At 44.4% G+C, this 18,560-nt stretch overlaps 1 protein-coding gene across 4 annotated transcripts in view; it reads left to right on the top strand.

Moving 5' to 3' along the window:
- Srgap3 (SLIT-ROBO Rho GTPase activating protein 3) overlaps nucleotides 1–18,560 on the top strand; it is a 233,264-nt gene that overhangs the window by 145,862 nt on the left and 68,842 nt on the right. For all 4 annotated transcript variants that reach the window (NM_001443710.1, XM_087658875.1, NM_001191975.2 and 1 more), the window contains 1 exon segment: nucleotides 10,646–10,708. In NM_001443710.1, the coding sequence (NP_001430639.1) occupies nucleotides 10,646–10,708 (63 nt within the window).

Below are 18,560 nucleotides of genomic sequence, written 5' to 3'. Positions count from 1 at the left end.
GCAAGTCTTTGTGGGCAACCTTTTACAGGAAATTCCCCCGAGGGAAAATGCTTCTTAGTTCAGCCTGGGTCACAATTCTTTCTGTGATCCAATCCTTGAGACAAACTTCCAGGTCTCCCTGTCACAGCCACAGTCTGGTAGATCAGCCAGGTATAGGCCAGTCCCACCTGCCTCTCATGTTCTCTTAGAAGGAGGAATGGAGAGGCAAGCAATGGCCGTTGAAGTTGCTGGGTCTCTAGCTGGGCAATTGAAACAAAGGGGAGGAGACTTTCTTTGATGGGGATGGAAAAAGGTTGGAGGGCAGGGCTGGGAGGCAAAACTTGGGCAGATGGTGAGAAGGTGCATCAGAAATATAGGCAGTGTCCTGTGGGATTGGCCTCCTTCCCACCTGCCTGTGGCCTGGACTGTGTCCATTGTGGCTTCGCAGTGGCTGTTTTTCTTCTGTGTGTTTGCATGCTGCACTGAGCCCTGAAGAAACAGACAAGGGTTTTGAGCTGGACCAACCCAAAGCTGACTGCAGGCTCCACCATTTTCTAGTTCTAGCATCCTGGGCAAGGTGCTCAGTCTTTTGAATCTCTAGTTCTGCCCATGTTGAAAGAGAACCACAGTAGTAGCCACTTTAAAGGTTTAAATGAGTACATGGAAGGGACTTTGAACAGTGTTGAGCAAATGGAAGATGTTTCGTGAGCCCTGAAGCTGTTCTTAAATACTGCTTGAAAGCAGGGCTTTGTTGATCAGCTTTTCCTACAATGCTTGGTAGAGACTGATCTCTGCTAAACATGTGTGTGTGAATGGACCAAGGTTAGGGAGGACCTGGAAGAGATATCATAGGCCCAAGCATAGGCTTAGGGTGCCATGAATGCACATGGGTCATGGTACTGGAGTCTGTGTTTCATGGTACAAGGCTATGTTTCAACAACCATGTTCTTCAGAAATGCCTACCTTTTGGGGACTGCCAAACAATGTGTACAAAATTCAGAATTGAGAACTACACAGTTGAGTTACAGAAAAAGACATCTAAAAAGGAGTCTCATAATATTTTGAGCAATTTTCCATTTCTTTTTTTTTTTTTAAGTTTTCTAAAAACGTTTTAATGTTTTCTGTTAATAAAGTTAAGTATCTTTCAGTAAATACTTGCTGGAATAATTAGCCATATTTGTGTCATCACTTGACAAAAGCAAAGAAAAAATAAGGAATTTTGGTGTTGGTGCCCGCTGTTACGTCAGTCCTGGTTCTAATCTGCTGGAGTAGTTTTCCTTCATTAGGAAATCCACTGTGCTGGACAAGGCCAGTGTTTCTGCTCAGGGTACCCTGGCAATCTCCATCAGACATCACAGATGAATATGTATTGTTAGGGCTGGAGAGATGGCTCAGTGGTTAGGAGCACTGACTGCTCTTCCAGAGGTCCTGAGTTCAAATCCCAGCAACCACATGGTGGCTCACAACCATCTGTAATGAGATCTGATGCCCTCTTCTGGTGTGTCTGAAGACAGCAATAGTGTATTTACATATAATAAATAAAAGTAAATCTTTAAAAATGTAGCTCTTTGGGCCTATGTGGCTCTTCTTCAGATCCTAATTTTTTTTTTTTATTAACTTGAGTATTTCTTATATACATTTCAAGTGTTATTCCCTTTCCCGGTTTCCGGGCAAAATCCCCCTCCCCCCTCCCCTTCCTTATGGGTGTTCCCCTCCCAACCCTCCCCCCATTGCCGCCCTCCCCCCATAGTCTAGTTCACTGGGGGTTCAGTCTTAGCAGGACCCAGGGCTTCCCCTTGCACTGGTGCTCTTACTAGGATATTCATTGCTACCTATGGGGTCAGAGTCCAGGGTCAGTCCATATATAGTCTTTAGGTAGTGGCTTAGTCCCTGGAAGCTCTGGTTGCTTGACATTGTTGTACTTTTGGGGTCTCGAGCCCCTTCAAGCTCTTCCAGTTCTTTCTCTGATTCCTTCAACGGGGGACCTATTCTCAGCTCAGTGGTTTGCTGCTGGCATTCGCCTCTGTATTTGCTGTATTCTGGCTGTGTCTCTCAGGAGCGATCTACATCCGGCTCCTGTCGGTCTGCACTTCTTTGCTTCATCCATCTTGTCCAATTGGGTGGCTGTATATGTATGGGCCACCTGTGGGGCAGGCTCTGAATGGGTGTTCCTTCAGTCTCTGTTTTAATCTTTGCCTCTCCCTTCCCAGCCAAGGGTATTCTTTTTCCTCATTTAAAGAAGGAGTGAAGCATTCACATTTTGATCATCCGTCTTGAGTTTCGTTTGTTCTAGGGATCTAGGGTAATTCAAGCATTTGGGCTAATAGCCACTTATCAATGAGTGCATACCATGTATGTCTTTCTGTGATTGGGTTAGCTCACTCAGGATGATATTTTCCAGTTCCAACCATTTGCCTACGAATTTCATAGACTCGTTGTTTTTGATAGCTGAGTAATATTCCATTGTGTAGATGTACCACATTTTCTGTATCCATTCCTCTGTTGAAGGGCATCTGGGTTCTTTCCAGCTTCTGGCTATTATAAATAAGGCTGCGATGAACATAGTGGAGCACGTGTCTCTTTTATATGTTGAGGCATCTTTTGGGTATATGCCCAAGAGATGTATAGCTGGATCCTCAGGCAGTTCAATGTCCAATTTTCTGAGGAACCTCCAGACTGATTTCCAGAATGGTTTTACCAGTCTGCAATCCCACCAACAATGGAGGAGTGTTCCTCTTTCTCCACATCCTCGCCAGCATCTGCTGTCACCTGAGTTTTTGATCTTAGCCATTCTCACTGGTGTGAGGTGAAATCTCAGGGTTGTTTTGATTTGCATTTCCCTTATGACTAAAGATGTTGAACATTTCTTTAGGTGTTTCTCAGCCATTCGGCATTCCTCAGCTGTGAATTCTTTGTTCAGCTCTGAACCCCATTTTTTAATAGGGTTATTTGTTTCCCTGCGGTCTAACTTCTTGAGTTCTTTGTATATTTTGGATATAAGGCCTCTATCTGTTATAGGATTGGTAAAGATCTTTTCCCAATCTGTTGGTTGTCATTTTGTCCTAACCACAGTGTCCTTTGCCTTACAGAAGCTTTGCAGTTTTATGAGATCCCATTTGTCGATTCTTGATCTTAGAGCATAAGCCATTGGTGTTTTGTTCAGGAAATTTTTTCCAGTGCCCATGTGTTCCAGATGCTTCCCTAGTTTTTCTTCTATTAGTTTGAGTGTGTCTGGTTTGATGTGGAGGTCCTTGATCCACTTGGACTTAAGCTTTGTACAGGGTGATAAGCATGGATCGATCTGCATTCTTCTACATGTTGCCCTCCAGTTGAACCAGCACCATTTGCTGAAAATGCTATCTTTTTTCCATTGGATGGTTTTGGCTCCTTTGTCAAAAATCAAGTGACCATAGGTGTGTGGGTTCATTTCTGGGTCTTCAATTCTATTCCATTGGTCTATCTGTCTGTCTCTGTACCAATACCATGCAGTTTTTATCACTATTGCTCTGTAATACTGCTTGAGTTCAGGGATAGTGATTCCCCCTGAAGTCCTTTTATTGTTGAGGATAGCTTTAGCTATCCTGGGTTTTTTGTTATTCCAGATGAATTTGCAAATTGTTCTGTCTAACTCTTTGAAGAATTGGATTGGTATTTTGATGGGGATTGCATTGAATCTGTAGATTGCTTTTGGTAAAATGGCCATTTTTACTATATTAATCCTGCCAATCCATGAGCATGGGAGATCTTTCCATCTTCTGAGGTCTTCTTCAATTTCTTTCCTCAGTGTCTTGAAGTTCTTATTGTACAGATCTTTTACTTGCTTGGTTAAAGTCACACCGAGGTACTTTATATTATTTGGGTCTATTATGAAGGGTGTCGTTTCCCTAATTTCTTTCTCGGCTTGTTTCTCTTTTGTATAGAGGAAGGCAACTGATTTATTTGAGTTAATTTTATACCCAGCCACTTTGCTGAAGTTGTTTATCAGCTTTAGTCGTTCTCTGGTGGAACTTTTGGGATCACTTAAATATACTATCATGTCATCTGCAAATAGTGATATTTTGGCTTCTTCTTTTCCGATCTGTATCCCCTTGATCTCCTTTTGTTGTCTGATTGCTCTGGCTAGAACTTCAAGAACTATATTGAATAAGTAGGGAGAGAGTGGGCAGCCTTGTCTAGTCCCTGATTTTAGTGGGATTGCTTCGAGTTTCTCTCCATTTAGTTTAATGTTAGCAACTGGTTTGCTGTATATGGCTTTTACTATGTTTAGGTATGGGCCTTGAATTCCTATTCTTTCCAGGACTTTTATCATGAAGGGGTGTTGAATTTTGTCAAATGCTTTCTCAGCATCTAATGAAATGATCATGTGGTTTTGTTCTTTCAGTTTGTTTATATGATGGATCACGTTGATGGTTTTCCGTATATTAAACCATCCCTGCATGCCTGGGATGAAGCCTACTTGATCATGGTGGATGATTGTTTTGATGTGCTCTTGAATTCGGTTTGCCAGAATTTTATTGAGTATTTTTGCGTCGATATTCATAAGGGAAATTGGTCTGAAGTTCTCTTTCTTTGTTGTGTCTTTGTGTGGTTTAGGTATAAGAGTAATTGTGGCTTCGTAGAAGGAATTCGGTAGTGCTCCATCTGTTTCAATTTTGTGGAATAGTTTGGATAATATTGGTATGAGGTCTTCTATGAAGGTTTGATAGAATTCTGCACTAAACCCGTCTGGACCTGGGCTCTTTTTGGTTGGAAGACCTTTAATGACTGCTTCTATTTCCTTAGGAGTTATGGGGTTGTTTAACTGGTTTATCTGTTCCTGATTTAACTTCGATACCTGGTATCTGTCTAGGAAATTGTCCATTTCCTGAAGATTTTCAAATTTTGTTGAATATAGGTTTTTATAGTAAGATCTGATGATTTTTTGAATTTCCTCTGAATCTGTAGTTATGTCTCCCTTTTCATTTCTAATTTTGTTAATTTGGACGCACTCTCTGTGTCCTCTCGTTAGTCTGGCTAAGGGTTTATCTATCTTGTTGATTTTCTCAAAGAACCAACTTTTGGTTCTGTTGATTCTTTCTATGGTCCTTTTTGTTTCTACTTGGTTGATTTCAGCTCTGAGTTTGATTATTTCCTGCCTTCTACTCCTCCTGGGTGTATTTGCTTCTTTTTGTTCTAGAGCTTTTAGGTGTGCTGTCAAGCTGCTGACATATGCTCTTTCCTGTTTCTTTCTGCAGGCACTCAGCGCTATGAGTTTTCCTCTTAGCACAGCTTTCATTGTGTCCCATAAGTTTGGGTATGTTGTATCTTCATTTTCATTAAATTCTAAAAAGTTTTTAATTTCTTTCTTTATTTCTTCCTTGACCAGGTTATCATTGAGTAGAGCATTGTTCAATTTCCACGTATATGTGGGCATTCTTCCCTTATTGTTATTGAAGACCAGTTTTAGGCCGTGGTGGTCCGATAGCATGCATGGGATTATCTCTATCTTTCTGTACCTGTTTAGGCCCGTTTTTTGACCAATTATATGGTCAATTTTGGAGAAAGTACCATGAGGAGCTGAGAAGAAGGTATATCCTTTTGCTTTAGGATAGAATGTTCTATAAATATCCGTTAAGTCCATTTGGCTCATGACTTCTCTTAGTCTGTCGACATCACTGTTTAATTTCTGTTTCCATGATCTGTCCATTGATGAGAGTGGGGTGTTGAAGTCTCCCACTATTATTGTGTGAGGTGCAATGTGTGTTTTGAGCTTTACTAAGGTTTCTTTTACGTATGTAGGTGCCCTTGTATTTGGGGCATAGATATTTAGGATTGAGAGTTCATCTTGGTGGATTTTTCCTTTGATGAATATGAAGTGTCCTTCCTTATCTTTTTTGATGACTTTTAGTTGGAAATTGATTTTATTTGATATTAGAATGGCTACTCCAGCTTGCTTCTTCTGACCATTTGCTTGGAAAGTTGTTTTCCAGCCTTTCACTCTGAGGTAGTGTCTGTCTTTGTCTCTGAGGTGTGTTTCCTGTAGGCAGCAGAATGTAGGGTCCTCATTGCGTATCCAGTTTGTTAATCTATGTCTTTTTATTGGGGAGTTGAGGCCATTGATATTGAGAGATATTAAGGAATAGTGATTATTGCTTCCCTTTATATTCATATTTGGATGTGAGGTTATGTTTGTGTGCTTTCATTCTCTTTGTTTTGTTGCCAAGACGATTAGTTTCTTGCTTCTTCTAGGGTATAGCTTGCCTCCTTATGTTGGGCTTTACCATTTATTATCCTTTGTAGTGCTGGATTTGTAGAAAGATATTGTGTAAATTTGGTTTTGTCATGGAATATCTTGGTTTCTCCATCAATGTTAATTGAGAGTTTTGCTGGATACAGTAACCTGGGCTGGCATTTGTGTCCTCTTAGGGTCTGTATGACATCAGTCCAGGATCTTCTGGCCTTCATAGTTTCTGGCGAGAAGTCTGGTGTGATTCTGATAGGTCTCCCTTTATATGTTACTTGACCTTTTTCCCTTACTGCTTTTAATATTCTTTCTTTATTTTGTGCGTTTGGTGTTTTGACAATTATGTGACGGGAGGTGTTTCTTTTCTGGTCCAATCTATTTGGAGTTCTGTAGGCTTCTTGTATGTCTATGGGTATCTCTTTTTTTAGGTTAGGGAAGTTTTCTTCTATGATTTTGTTGAAGATATTTACTGGTCCTTTGAGCTGGGAGTCTTCACTCTCTTCTATACCTATTATCCTTAGGTTTGATCTTCTCATTGAGTCCTGGATTTCCTGTATGTTTTGGACCAGTAGCTTTTTCCGCTTTACATTATCTTTGACAGTTGAGTCAATGATTTCTATGGAATCTTCTGCTCCTGAGATTCTCTCTTCCATCTCTTGAATTCTGTTGGTGAGGCTTGTATCTACAGCTCCTTGTCTCTTCTTTTGGTTTTCTATATCCAGGGTTGTTTCCATGTGTTCTTTCTTGATTGCTTCTATTTCCATTTTTAATTCCTTCAACTGTTTGATTGTGTTTTCCTGGAATTCTTTCAGGGATTTTTGCGATTCCTCTCTGTAGGCTTTTACTTGTTTATTAATGTTTTCCTGTGCTTCCCTAAGTGTGTTCAGGTCTTTCTTGAAGTCCTCCAGCATCATGATCAAATATGATTTTGTAACTAGATCTTGCTTTTCTGGTGTGTTTGGATATTCCATGTTTGTTTTGGTGGGAGAATTGGGCTCCGATGATGGCATGTAGTCTTGGTTTCTGTTGCTTGGGTTCCTGCGCTTGCCTCTCGCCATCAGATTATCTCTAGTGTTACTTTGTTCTGCTATTTCTGACAGTGGCTAGACTGTCCTATAAGCCTGTGTGACAGGAGTGCTGTAGACCTGTTTTCCTCTCTTTCAGTCAGTTATGGGGACAGAGTGTTCTGCTTTCTGGCGTGTAGTTTTTCCTCTCTACAGGTCTTCAGCTGTTCCTGTGGGCCTGTGTCTTGAGTTCACCAGGTAGCTTTCTTGCAGCAGAAAATTTGGTCTTACCTGTGGTCCCGAGGCTCAGGTTCGCTCGTGGGGTGCTGCCCACGGGCTCTCTGCAGCGGCAGCAACCAGGAAGACCTGTGCCGCCCCTTCCGGGAGCTTCAGTGCACCAGGGTTCCAGATGGTCTTTGGCTTTTTCCTCTGGCGTCCGAGATGTGTGTGCAGGGAGCAGTCACTTCTGGTTTCCCAGGCTTGTCTGCCTCTCTGAAGGTTTAGCTCTCCCTCCCACGGGATTTGGGTGCAGAGAACTGTTTATCCGGTCTGTTTCTTTCAGGTTCCGGCGGTGTTTCAGGCACAGGGGTCCTGCCGCTCCTGGGCCCTTCCCCACGGGAGCCCAGAGGCCTTATACAGTTTCCTCTTGGGCCAGGGATGTGGGCAGGGGTGAGCAGAGTTGGTGGTCTCTTCCGCTCTGCAGCCTCAGGAGTGCCCACCTGACCAGGCGGTTGGGTCTCTCTCTCACCGGGTCTGGGAGCAGAGAGCTGCTGCGGGCCGGGATCCGCGGGTGTGGGACTTCCGGTAAACACAGAACGTGCCCGGTCCTAGAGAAATTCTGCTTTCCTGTGTCCCAAGCTCACCAGGCAGCTTTCTTGCAGCAGAAAATTTGGTCTTACCTGTGGTCCCGAGGCTCAGGTTCGCTTGTGGGGTGCTCCCCACGGGCTCTCTGCAGCGGCAGCAACCAGGAAGACCTGTGCCGCCCCTTCCGGGAGCTTCAGTGCACCAGGGTTCCAGATGGTCTTTGGCTTTTTCCTCTGGCGTCCGAGATGTGTGTGCAGGGAGCAGTCACTTCTGGTTTCCCAGGCTTGTCTGCCTCTCTGAAGGTTTAGCTCTCCCTCCCACGGGATTTGGGTGCAGAGAACTGTTTATCCGGTCTGTTTCTTTCAGGCTCCGGCGGTGTCTCAGGCACAGGGGTCCTGCCGCTCCTGGGCCCTCCCCCACGGGAGCCCAGAGGCCTTATACAGTTTCCTCTTGGGCCAGGGATGTGGGCAGGGGTGAGCAGAGTTGGTGGTCTCTTCCGCTCTGCAGCCTCAGGAGTCCAATTTTCCATTTCTGATTGGAGTTTGGGACCGTAGTTATGCTGACGTGTCTGTAGCCCATAGCTATAAGTTGGATGCACCTGAGGGTGGGATGAATGCTGGATGAAAGATTCATTTACATGTCAGGTGTCCTGGCCCAGCAGATGTCATCCTTCTGAGCACCCAAAGGTGCAGATGGCCTCTCCTCTCACCTCTGTGAGGCCCTGGGCCCTGTGGCCAGCTGGAGAGCATGAGACTTCCGTAGTTGACACAGGGGTTGGGATAGTGGGCCATCTAGTCTTCCTAGAGTAGCTGAAAGATTGGGGCTTATAAGGGAAATACATTGATTGTTAAATGCTGGGAAAGTACTCAGACTTTCTAGAATCACCAAGTGGCCAAACAGAGTATTCCTGCAGATGGGAGGGACTGTTGCAGGCCAGAGAGGCTGCTGCCTCGACAGTATTTTGCTGAGGAATAGTTTAAACCCTTCATGACATTAGGCAATATTTATAAATGACTGTGGTGGCTACAACTTAAGGCCAAAGGTAGAGATTACTACTAGGAAGAGGCAGTTAGGGTACCCAACACCCTGCCATCCATTTGTAGGATGGTGCCCCAGACAAAGAGTTAGTTGTCCCTAAGGGAGTTTAACTGGGGCTAGCTGTTGAGAAAAAAGAGGCTGGGGCACCTGCTTTATGGTGGCTGGCCCTGTGAATGGCTGGCCTCAGCTTACTGTTGGTTTGTCAGAAAGGCAAGATTGTGGGGATGGTTGAATCTTCTTTGGCCCATCCTTGTGTGTGAAGGAAGTAACTTCCATCCAGTATCCTTTGCAGGCATGAAAATAATGCAAAAAATGTGGAGAGTGAAGGTCAATTGTCACTGGGTCCCCAAGCTCTGGGTGTGGAGGCCTGTGGAAGATTGTCTTGGTTTTGGCCTCCTGTCCCTGGTGGAATGTTTGGTTTGGGTTTGTTACTCAGTAGTATTTGGAACTGTAATTGAAAATACTTCCCTTCCCTAACCAATTCCAGCCATCAAAAAATAAAACACAAAAACAATAATAAGCTTTGAAGGTTGCTGGACAAGCATCAACTTTGTGGCTCTTCTGGGACAAGCGCAGGAGTTGACGAGTTGGAACTCAGCAGGTCCCATATGGTGGCTTACAGTTCTCTTGAGGAAATACAAGAACATGCCTCCAGCCCTACCAGTTCAGGCTCTGTATACAAGTTCCTCTTCTGAGGCATGACCCTGAGCATCCTATTCTCCCACTCAAAAGCCTTCAACAGTTCCCAGTTCTACTCTGAATGAAGTTAGAGCCCCATCAGCCTCCACGATGTGACCTCAGCCTAAGCAAAAAGTGGTAACCTTAGAACCCCCTGTCTGCAGTGAGGATGTCTTATTCTAGGAACTGGGGGTGGAAGATGAGGTTGTGCTTACTAGGATGCTCTGGCTACAATAGCAGGAGAATACAGATGAACATATGTTAGGCAATTAAGTCACAGAAGTAGATGGAGACTAGATGTTCCAATTTTTGGATTAATTTTTTGGATTAATCAGTACTTAGATAGTAATAGAGGGAACCAGGTTCCTTTTACTCTGCCGTCCTAAGGCAACATCCTCCTCCTATCTTTAGATGCTAGTACCAACTTGGGCTATATAGAGTTTTGCTCACACTTAGTAGGACTAAAACCTTCTCCTACATCACACAAGTCCTGCTTTTCTATCTCATTAAGTCAACCTGGGACTATATCAGCACAAAGAACAATGCATGGTGTAAAGTTAGGATGGGATGAAGTTCTCTGGAAGAACTGAGTCAGAGGGGCAAATGCAGGCCAATGTATCCTCCTATTAGGACTTAAGAAGAGCTGGATTGTGGGGTATGAACCCCTAATTCCTACTACAAAGTGTAAAGAATTGGGCAGTTTGAAAGTAGGGTATGGTGATACGTTGAGTTGAGGAGATAATAAAATGTCTACAGAGTAACTTTAAAGTTTCATCTTGACAGCCTTGGAAGCTGTCATTCCATACTTTAAAATCATGGTGCTGGGAGTATCTGTGTGACTTTTCAGTAATTTGAGTTTGAAGGGACAACCAAACCATTTCTATGGGCTGACATTGACATTTGTTCTTCCATATTCCAGAGCAAAGAGATTGGCCTGCAGATGCATGAGGAGCTGCTGAAGGTGACCAATGAGCTCTACACAGTAAGTTCTACCCAGAACCATTGCTACTTTTTTGGGTCTCTTGTCTTCGACTACAGGGGGGCAGGGCAGACTTTGGAGTGACAGTGGGTCATCATGAAAGTTTTTAATGACTCATAAGCTCAATTCCTGATTGGTATGGGTCCTGGGCATGTTTAGTAAGTTTGACAGTGTGTGAGAGAATAATGTGATCTGCCACATACAGGATGTGTCCCTTATGAGCACAAAGGTTCTGAAGTGGGGGGTAGGAATATGGGTGTGAAGTCTCCAGAGGACAGGAATATGGACTTGGGTGCCAGGTGCTATAGGCTCCAGGCAGAGAGTGCTGTTTGGTGACTGTGGCCTTAGAAGGTCACAGAGCTTGTTTAGATCCCCTTGTCTTTGTCTGTAGAATGGAACCCTGCTCCAAGAATAACCTGAAGTGAAATGGTGCGCATGCCTGACTGTTTGCAGTGGAGAACATCACAGTTTAGGCCATAGCTGACCTTGCTACTTGCTTTGGAGCCAAGGTTAACCACATAGAGATGGGCATTAGAACTAAGGATGGTTGTGGGATGGAGAGCACACTGCCTAGGCTGTAGGGCAAGAACCAACTTTGGCTTCTTGGTGAGGACTGTGGAGAGCATCATAGATGGCCTTCGGGTCCAATGTAGGATAGGCTCACCAGGTGAAATACCGGGTAGAATTGTTATGTTTGATGTACATAGGGTCCTTTACAAAAGTCCTAATTTAACAGTAAATATGTGTAGGCTATGTGAAGCCCTTCTCTTTGATATATATATATATGACATACATATCTTTGACATATATATATCTTTGACATATATATCTTTGACATATATATCTTTGACATACATATATCTTTGACACACACACACACATATATATATATATGTGTATATATATATGTATGTATATATATATGTATGTATATATATCTTTGACATCCATGGTGGCAGCAGTGGGGTTCTCAAGGGCTGAAAGTCAGGGCCTATACTTAAGGTGGAAGACCCAGTGTAGACCCCAGCAGCTGGAGGACCTAGAATAAGACTTTTTAACTGATGTAAAATAGGGGGAGGGTGCCTCACCTCAGTGACAGAATGTGCAGATCTGTGTAGACAATTAAAGACAGATTTACCATAGAGAATCCTCTTGGATTAGAATAGCCTGCTGGTTGGAAGCACAGACTTTGGGTGAGCCTCACCTGAGAAGCCACACCCATTCAAGGGCACATACTACCTATTGCCTTCTCTTTCATCTCTTTCTTCCTTACCTTCATGCCCATATTGGATGGTTTGTGAATTTTGTTCTGTTTTTTGTTTTTTGTTTTTGTTTTTGTTTTTGAGACAGGTTTTTCTGTGTAGCCATGGCTATCTTGGAACTCACTTTGTAGACCAGACTGGCCTTAAACTCATAAAGTCTGCCCCCCAAGTGTTAGTATTAAAGGAGTGCACCATCACTGTCCAGCTCATCTTGGAGATTTCTAACAGTCAACTCCACACGACTTAGAGTCTTCTGGGAAGAGAGTCTTAACAAGGCATTGCCCAGATCAGGTTGGCCTATGGGCCTATCTGCGGCAGATTGTTTTAGACATCAGGAGATAGTACATTCTGGAGGGCACCATTTCATGGGCTGGAGCCTGAACTGTCTAAAAGAGAAGAAAGCTAGCCAAATATAATTGCAAACAAACAGTTACTATGGAGGAATTCATCTCTCTGCTCTTAACAATGGATGCTTTGTGGCTGTCTACTGAGTTTCTACCTTGACTTCCCCTCAGTAATGGACTGTAACCTGAAAGTGTAAGCCCACAAACCCTTTCCTCCTTGATGGTTTGTTTTTGCAGGATCATTGACTGCATCAACAGTAATGAAACCACAGTAATGTCTGAGCTTAAACCTACATCCAAAGAGCATCTTAATGTGCTCCAACTTTGCTCAAAACTAAAACTAAAGCTGGATCTAGTGAGGTTCCCATCTACTTAGGAAGCTGAGGAAGGAGGGCTACAAGTTTGAGGCCTGCCCAGGTTATATATTTATAACATATAAAATATAATAATAATAAAAGTAAAGATGGAACTCAGTGTATATAGCTCAGTTGTAGAGTTCTTTTCCAGCTTTCTCAAATGCCCTAGGCTCACCCTAGTAGTACAGAGAAAAGAGGCAAAGAGAAGGCAGATACTGTGAAGTCAGAATCTGGGTCAAATCTAATTTTCAACTGGAAAGAACAGTGAAATCCTCCCACGGTCTCTGTAGGGATTGGTTCCCAAAAGCCTCATGGACCTGGGGACTCTGTGGATGCTGAGGTCTCCTGTATAAAGTAGTGTCACGCCACACATCCTCCCAGGCACTTTAAACCATTCCCAGATTGCTTACTACAGCAGACCCAGCAGCAATGCTCTGCAGACGGTTGCTTCTCTGTGTTGTTTAGTGATGAGAAAAGGAAAGTCTGTTCCTGCTCAGTGTAGGGAAAACTTTCTTTCCCAGTAGTCTCAGCCTACAGCTGATGGATGTGGAGATCACAGCTATGGAGGGCCATTTACACTGAGGAGTCACACATGTTAAGCACGGTTAGTATGACAGGTTTTGTAGTGTGCTAGAGAATCTATGTGTCACTAATCATGACTGTCATTACCATGTGTGTGTTCTCTGTACTCCCAGGGGTGGGGTGAGTGATGCGTATGTAAGGCTAGTGAATGAATGGGATTGTCTAGCTATAGAGGATTTCCCTACATCCGTTATTACCCCCTCTCGGTCTTTCCTATGCTCTGTGAGTCCCGCTGTGTATGGATCATTTTTTCCACAACAGGTCTGCATCATAGCTCCAGGCACAGGACCTCGCTGCTCCTCAAGACTCCATGTCTCTAACCTTCTTTCCACCCTCCAGCTGGGCACCTCATTTTGCCTGTCCTGATTTGCTTCCGGTTTTTGTGATAAAAACAACCTGACCAAAAGCAACTTGAGGAAAAGGGGATCTATTTGACTTACTTTCAGGTCACAATCTATCATTGGGGGAAGTCAGGGCAGAAACTCGTGGTAGGAGCTTGAAGTGGAAACCATAGAGAACCACTGTTTACTGCCTCATTCTCCAGATTGCTTGCTTGCTCATACCCAGCCTGCTTTCTTATACAGTCCAGGCCCACCTGCCTAGGGATGATGCCACCCACAGTGGGCTGGGCCCTCCTACATCAACCGCCAATCAAGACATTTTCACTGACCAAGGTGGTTCTTCTGTCAAGGTTCCCTCTTTCCAGGTGACTGTAGGTTATGTTCAGTGGATGATAAAAGTAACCAGGAAAACTGTCTATACTCACCCCCAAAACCTTCTCCTCTGTTTCCTCATCACTGCAGCTGCCCATTGTAGCCTGCCTACTTTTATCCTCTGACCATCTGAGTCATACCCATTTTTCCAACTAAGCCCAACCCTAGCATCTTTAAGAAAGATGCCACCTCTGGGCTTTGAGTCTTACTGTAGCTTTATAATAACCTCCTACCTTCATTTGTCTGTGCCTGTTCCCTTGTTGCAATATGACTTCTCTTATTGGCTGGTGAGTAATGCTGCACTAAATACTCAGAGGTACAAGTCGATTGAGCATTAGAAAGTGGCTTCTTGTGGCACATTACTTCGCCTCTCAGTTCTGTCTGTGAAAACCGGGTCTGATTGTTCTCCCATGGTTTGTAGACTGAACAGTACTGGGTAGTCTTAAAGATGGAGAGGATAATAACATCTCTCTATCCCTCATGGTGCCGGTGCTCTGAACCTGATAGGTTCTGTGTACATAGCTGTCTATTCTGTCCACGAGTTAAGGCAGCAGGACAGAATCACCTGTCATCGGATATGCAGGTAGGGGGCCTCCTCACCCGATGACAAGCTTCTTGCTGTCATGCTGTGCTCATGGTGGCCTGCTGGTGGTACTCCAGGAGCTGGTAGAAAGGAAGAGCCCAGTGCCTCCCAGCTCTTTCTCCTTTTGGCATATATATAGGAAAGGGGTCCTCAGGTTCCAATAATAAACACCCCATGGTTGCTAACTGTAGCCCTGTATATCCATAGGTCTTGCATCCGTGAGTCTGAAATACCCCCTGAAGGCTCAATTCTAAAAGCTTGATCTGCTGATACAGCTTTATTGAATAGTATTATTAGGAAGTGGAGATGGAGGGTCCTGATTGCAGGAAGTAGGTCACTGAGGGCATGTCCTTGGAAGGTGTCTTGTCCCTAGCTCCTTCCTGTCTTCTCTGTTTCCTGGTTGCTATGAGGTGTGCCACTTTGCTTTGACCCACATTCTTGACCCGTGATGCTCAGTCTCACACAGACTCACAACAGGGGAATCAGTCAAGTGTATGTTGGAATCTCTGAAGCTGTGGACCAAAGTTAATCTTTCCTCCTCTAATTTTTCTCAAGCATTTGCCACTGAGACAAAAAACTAACGAACATGCTATCGGCTCAACCAACATTGGGTCAAAAGTATTTTTTTAAATACAGCCTCTTTTACCAAATACATGCAGAGTTCTTGTTATTTTCTAAGCACCCATGACACAACAGAATGCCCATTTATACAGCATAACATTGTGTTCCTCCCCATGAGGACTCTCAAGATGAAGTAGAAGGGGCATGTGTAGGTTCTTTATTGTCACTGCACCATTTTATATACAGGACCTGAACAGACATAGAATCTTTTGGGATCTGGATACATTTATGAGGAGAAAGTCTGAAGCCATTACCATAGATACTGTGGGATGGTCACGGTTATTTAGAAATGCAGTTTAATCCCCAAATTCAGGGATTTCCACTGTGGCAACAAAGAACCTTTGTTATCCCAAAACAGGGACATTTTAGATCTGGGCTCTGTCAGCATCTGCTCATCCTTGATGTCCCCATGGTGCTGGCTGAAGCAAAGGGATGAGGAAGAGGGTGTGGCAGCGAAGGTCATGGGTGTTGCCTGTAGGGAGTGTTGGATCTGAACATCCAGACAAGCTGGAGGCAGAGCATGAAGCTGACCCTAGGACTTGCTCGACGGCCTCTTAACAAATTGCCACCATGTTATTGGCTCATGAGTCCGTGGACTGGCAATTTGAGCTGGTTCAACGGCCATCAGTCTTGTGGTGACGGTTTTCTGGATGATTAAGAAAAAGGAACCCAAAGTGAATGGACCCCAGTACACAAACTTCTGCTAGTAACCACTTTTGCTAATACTCAAAGCAAGTTACAGTCAAGCTCTTGGTCCCGAGATAGAAAAATAAGCTCCCCTTTTTACATGCATTCACAATGCTAAAGCCATGCCTAGGCAATGTCTGATGGTCCATCACAGCCACCCAGCTTCTGGGGACATGAGGGTCCTCTTCGGCCTGCTAGAAGTTTCTACTTAAGATCCCAGTTATACACATCTTCCCAGCTCCCTGTTGCCCAGTCTTAGTCCCACAGGCATGGTAACTAAGGAATGAATGAGGTAGGGAAGGAGCTGTTCAGTCAGCCCCGTTCTTCTCCTTCCCAGTGTTCTGTGGAAGAAGTGCTTAGAGGCTTTGATAAAGGTAATGATGATGGTGATCAGTTCTATCGTCTGTCTGTTAATCCCCGCCCCTTTCCAACCTCCATCAGCCGTCCACAGTATAGAGTCTTTGATCACATATTGACTTGAAGCAAATGACAAAGTTTAGCTAACATCACGTTTAGGTTTTCATTATATTTCTAGGTCATGAGATACAACTGCTGTTTTGGTAACTGATTGGTACCCTGGTAGGCCGCTTCAGCCCCTCCTTCAGGTTCAGCAGCTCCGTTCCAGATGCTGGCCCTGTCTTGCAAGCCCAGGCTGCAGGAAGAGCCCTGTTTCTCTGTTGAGAGCAGAATGGCAAGGGCTTGGGTGTCCACACCAAGCAGTGACGGACAGACATTAAAACCAGAGTAATGAATATGCAATACTTTGTACAAAGTCAAACTTGATTTGATTGTATGCCAAGCTCAGGGGTATGAAATCCCCTCCAGGAAAATATTTATAATGATGCCTCCCACCTAAGGGCCCTGCTCAAAGATGGGGGAGAGAAGAGGGCCTCCCACTGGGAGCCCTGTATTTTGAGTTCTAGTCCCAGCTCTACCCAGGCTCTCTGAATATCTTTCTTCTACATGTGTATATATGTGTGTATATGTTTGTGTCGTGGTACATGCATATGTGCATGCACATACATGCATATACATGTAGAGGCCAGAAAGCAACCTCAGGAGTCACCATCCATTTTTTTGATGAAGGATGCTAGACTGACTAGCCAAAGAGCCCCCTGTATCGTCTAGAATGACATTTAAATACAACCCTCATGGTTTCTATATGCCACCGGGGCCCCTAAATCATTTAACACTTTAATTTGTCCAAATCCAGCCCTTTTTTCCTTTTGTTTAAATTCTCCCTGTCCTAATTAATTAGTGGAAAAGCAGCCTGTGGGCTGGCAAAAGCACAGGCCTTAGAGGCCCTGTTAGGAGAGTCCCTGATTTCTCTTCCCAGGAACACATGGGTTTCCAGCTCCTCATTTGGAGATGGATGGGGAGCTCAGTGGCTATGGAGGACCTCTCGATGCCTGGTGAGTGTTAGTGTCCCCGCGCCTACACCGCCTCAGTTGCTAGTTATTAGCGGAGTCTCCTTCCAGAGCTCTTTTTCCAAGTCAGTGCATATGTCCAACATGCTTCACATACCCAGTTCCCAGGAGAGGGAGCCACTGTCGCTGCACACTGCCTCTTCCCATGGTCATTGGTTTTTCTCCTCCCACATACGGTGCTACTCGCAGGCTAAGCATTGGTCTGAATGCTCCTGAGGTACTGGGATTCATTTTTGATCTCACCATGATCTTTGGAAGGAGGAAGCATCATTGCTACCATATCATAGTGGACAGTGGATCTGCGGGAACGAGGGGTCAAGTAGCCAGTCCAGGGTCACCCAGCTGGGGAGTGGCTGAGTCTGTGCCAGAGTCCCTAGGCTTAAGCACCCATCCTGGAAATTCTAAAGGAAATATATTAACGGGTTACATAAATATATGTCAACTACAGCTGTCCCTGAGTAAATTACAGGGCATTGGTTCCAGACCTCCACAGATGCCAAAACCTGAGAACACTTAGTTGCTTTTATAAAACAGCATAGTATTTGCACAGAATCTACAATACCCTCCCATAACCTTCAAGTCCTCTTGCTTGAGTATTATGCCCTGTAGGTAGACAATATGCAGACAGTTGTTATGCTCTACTCTGTAGGGGATAGCAACAAGGAAAACACCCATCCATGCTGAGCAGGGGTATAGACAGTCTCTGGATGTTTTTGATGTGCAGTGGGTTGATCATGAAGAAGTGGAAACCTAGGACCGTCTGGACTTCCCAGAGACAGACTTTGGAAAGAGATCATACAGTTTATGTGAGCAGCGAAGTTCATCCTGGTATACAAGAAGCACTCTGCAACTGCCCTGGAACTCAGCCTCACTCAGTCATGGGGTGGCTGCAGCCAGAGACCAGCATTAAAGATGCATCAGTGTTTGTCACTTTCCCATGTGTACCAAGAGGGTCCCAAGAGCATTGAACAGATTCATAACGCACTAGGAATACTGGGAACCATGGTGTTTACATAAGTAATTTTTCCACCAAGTGTAGGGAAGACCCTACCCAGTCAACTAGCCTGGATTCTTGGTCACCCCATTCAGTGCCATGAAGGACTAGAGTTTGGGCATTTGGTGGGTTTTTGTTTGTTCGTTTGCATTTCTGCCTTCATGCCACCCTGCCCATGAGAGAACCTGTGACGAATGAGGTAGCTCTGTCACATCATCACTTGCCAGCTGGGGTCTGGGTGCTCTTTCACCAGGACGGCCTTCTCACCTCTTCTGGCTAGCGCTGC

The sequence above is a fragment of the Rattus norvegicus genome, chromosome 4 (genome assembly GCF_021556685.1).
Source record: "Rattus norvegicus strain SHRSP/BbbUtx chromosome 4, alternate assembly SHRSP_T2T, whole genome shotgun sequence".
Lineage (NCBI taxonomy): Eukaryota > Metazoa > Chordata > Mammalia > Rodentia > Muridae > Rattus > Rattus norvegicus.
This window is presented reverse-complemented; position numbering and strand designations above follow the sequence as displayed.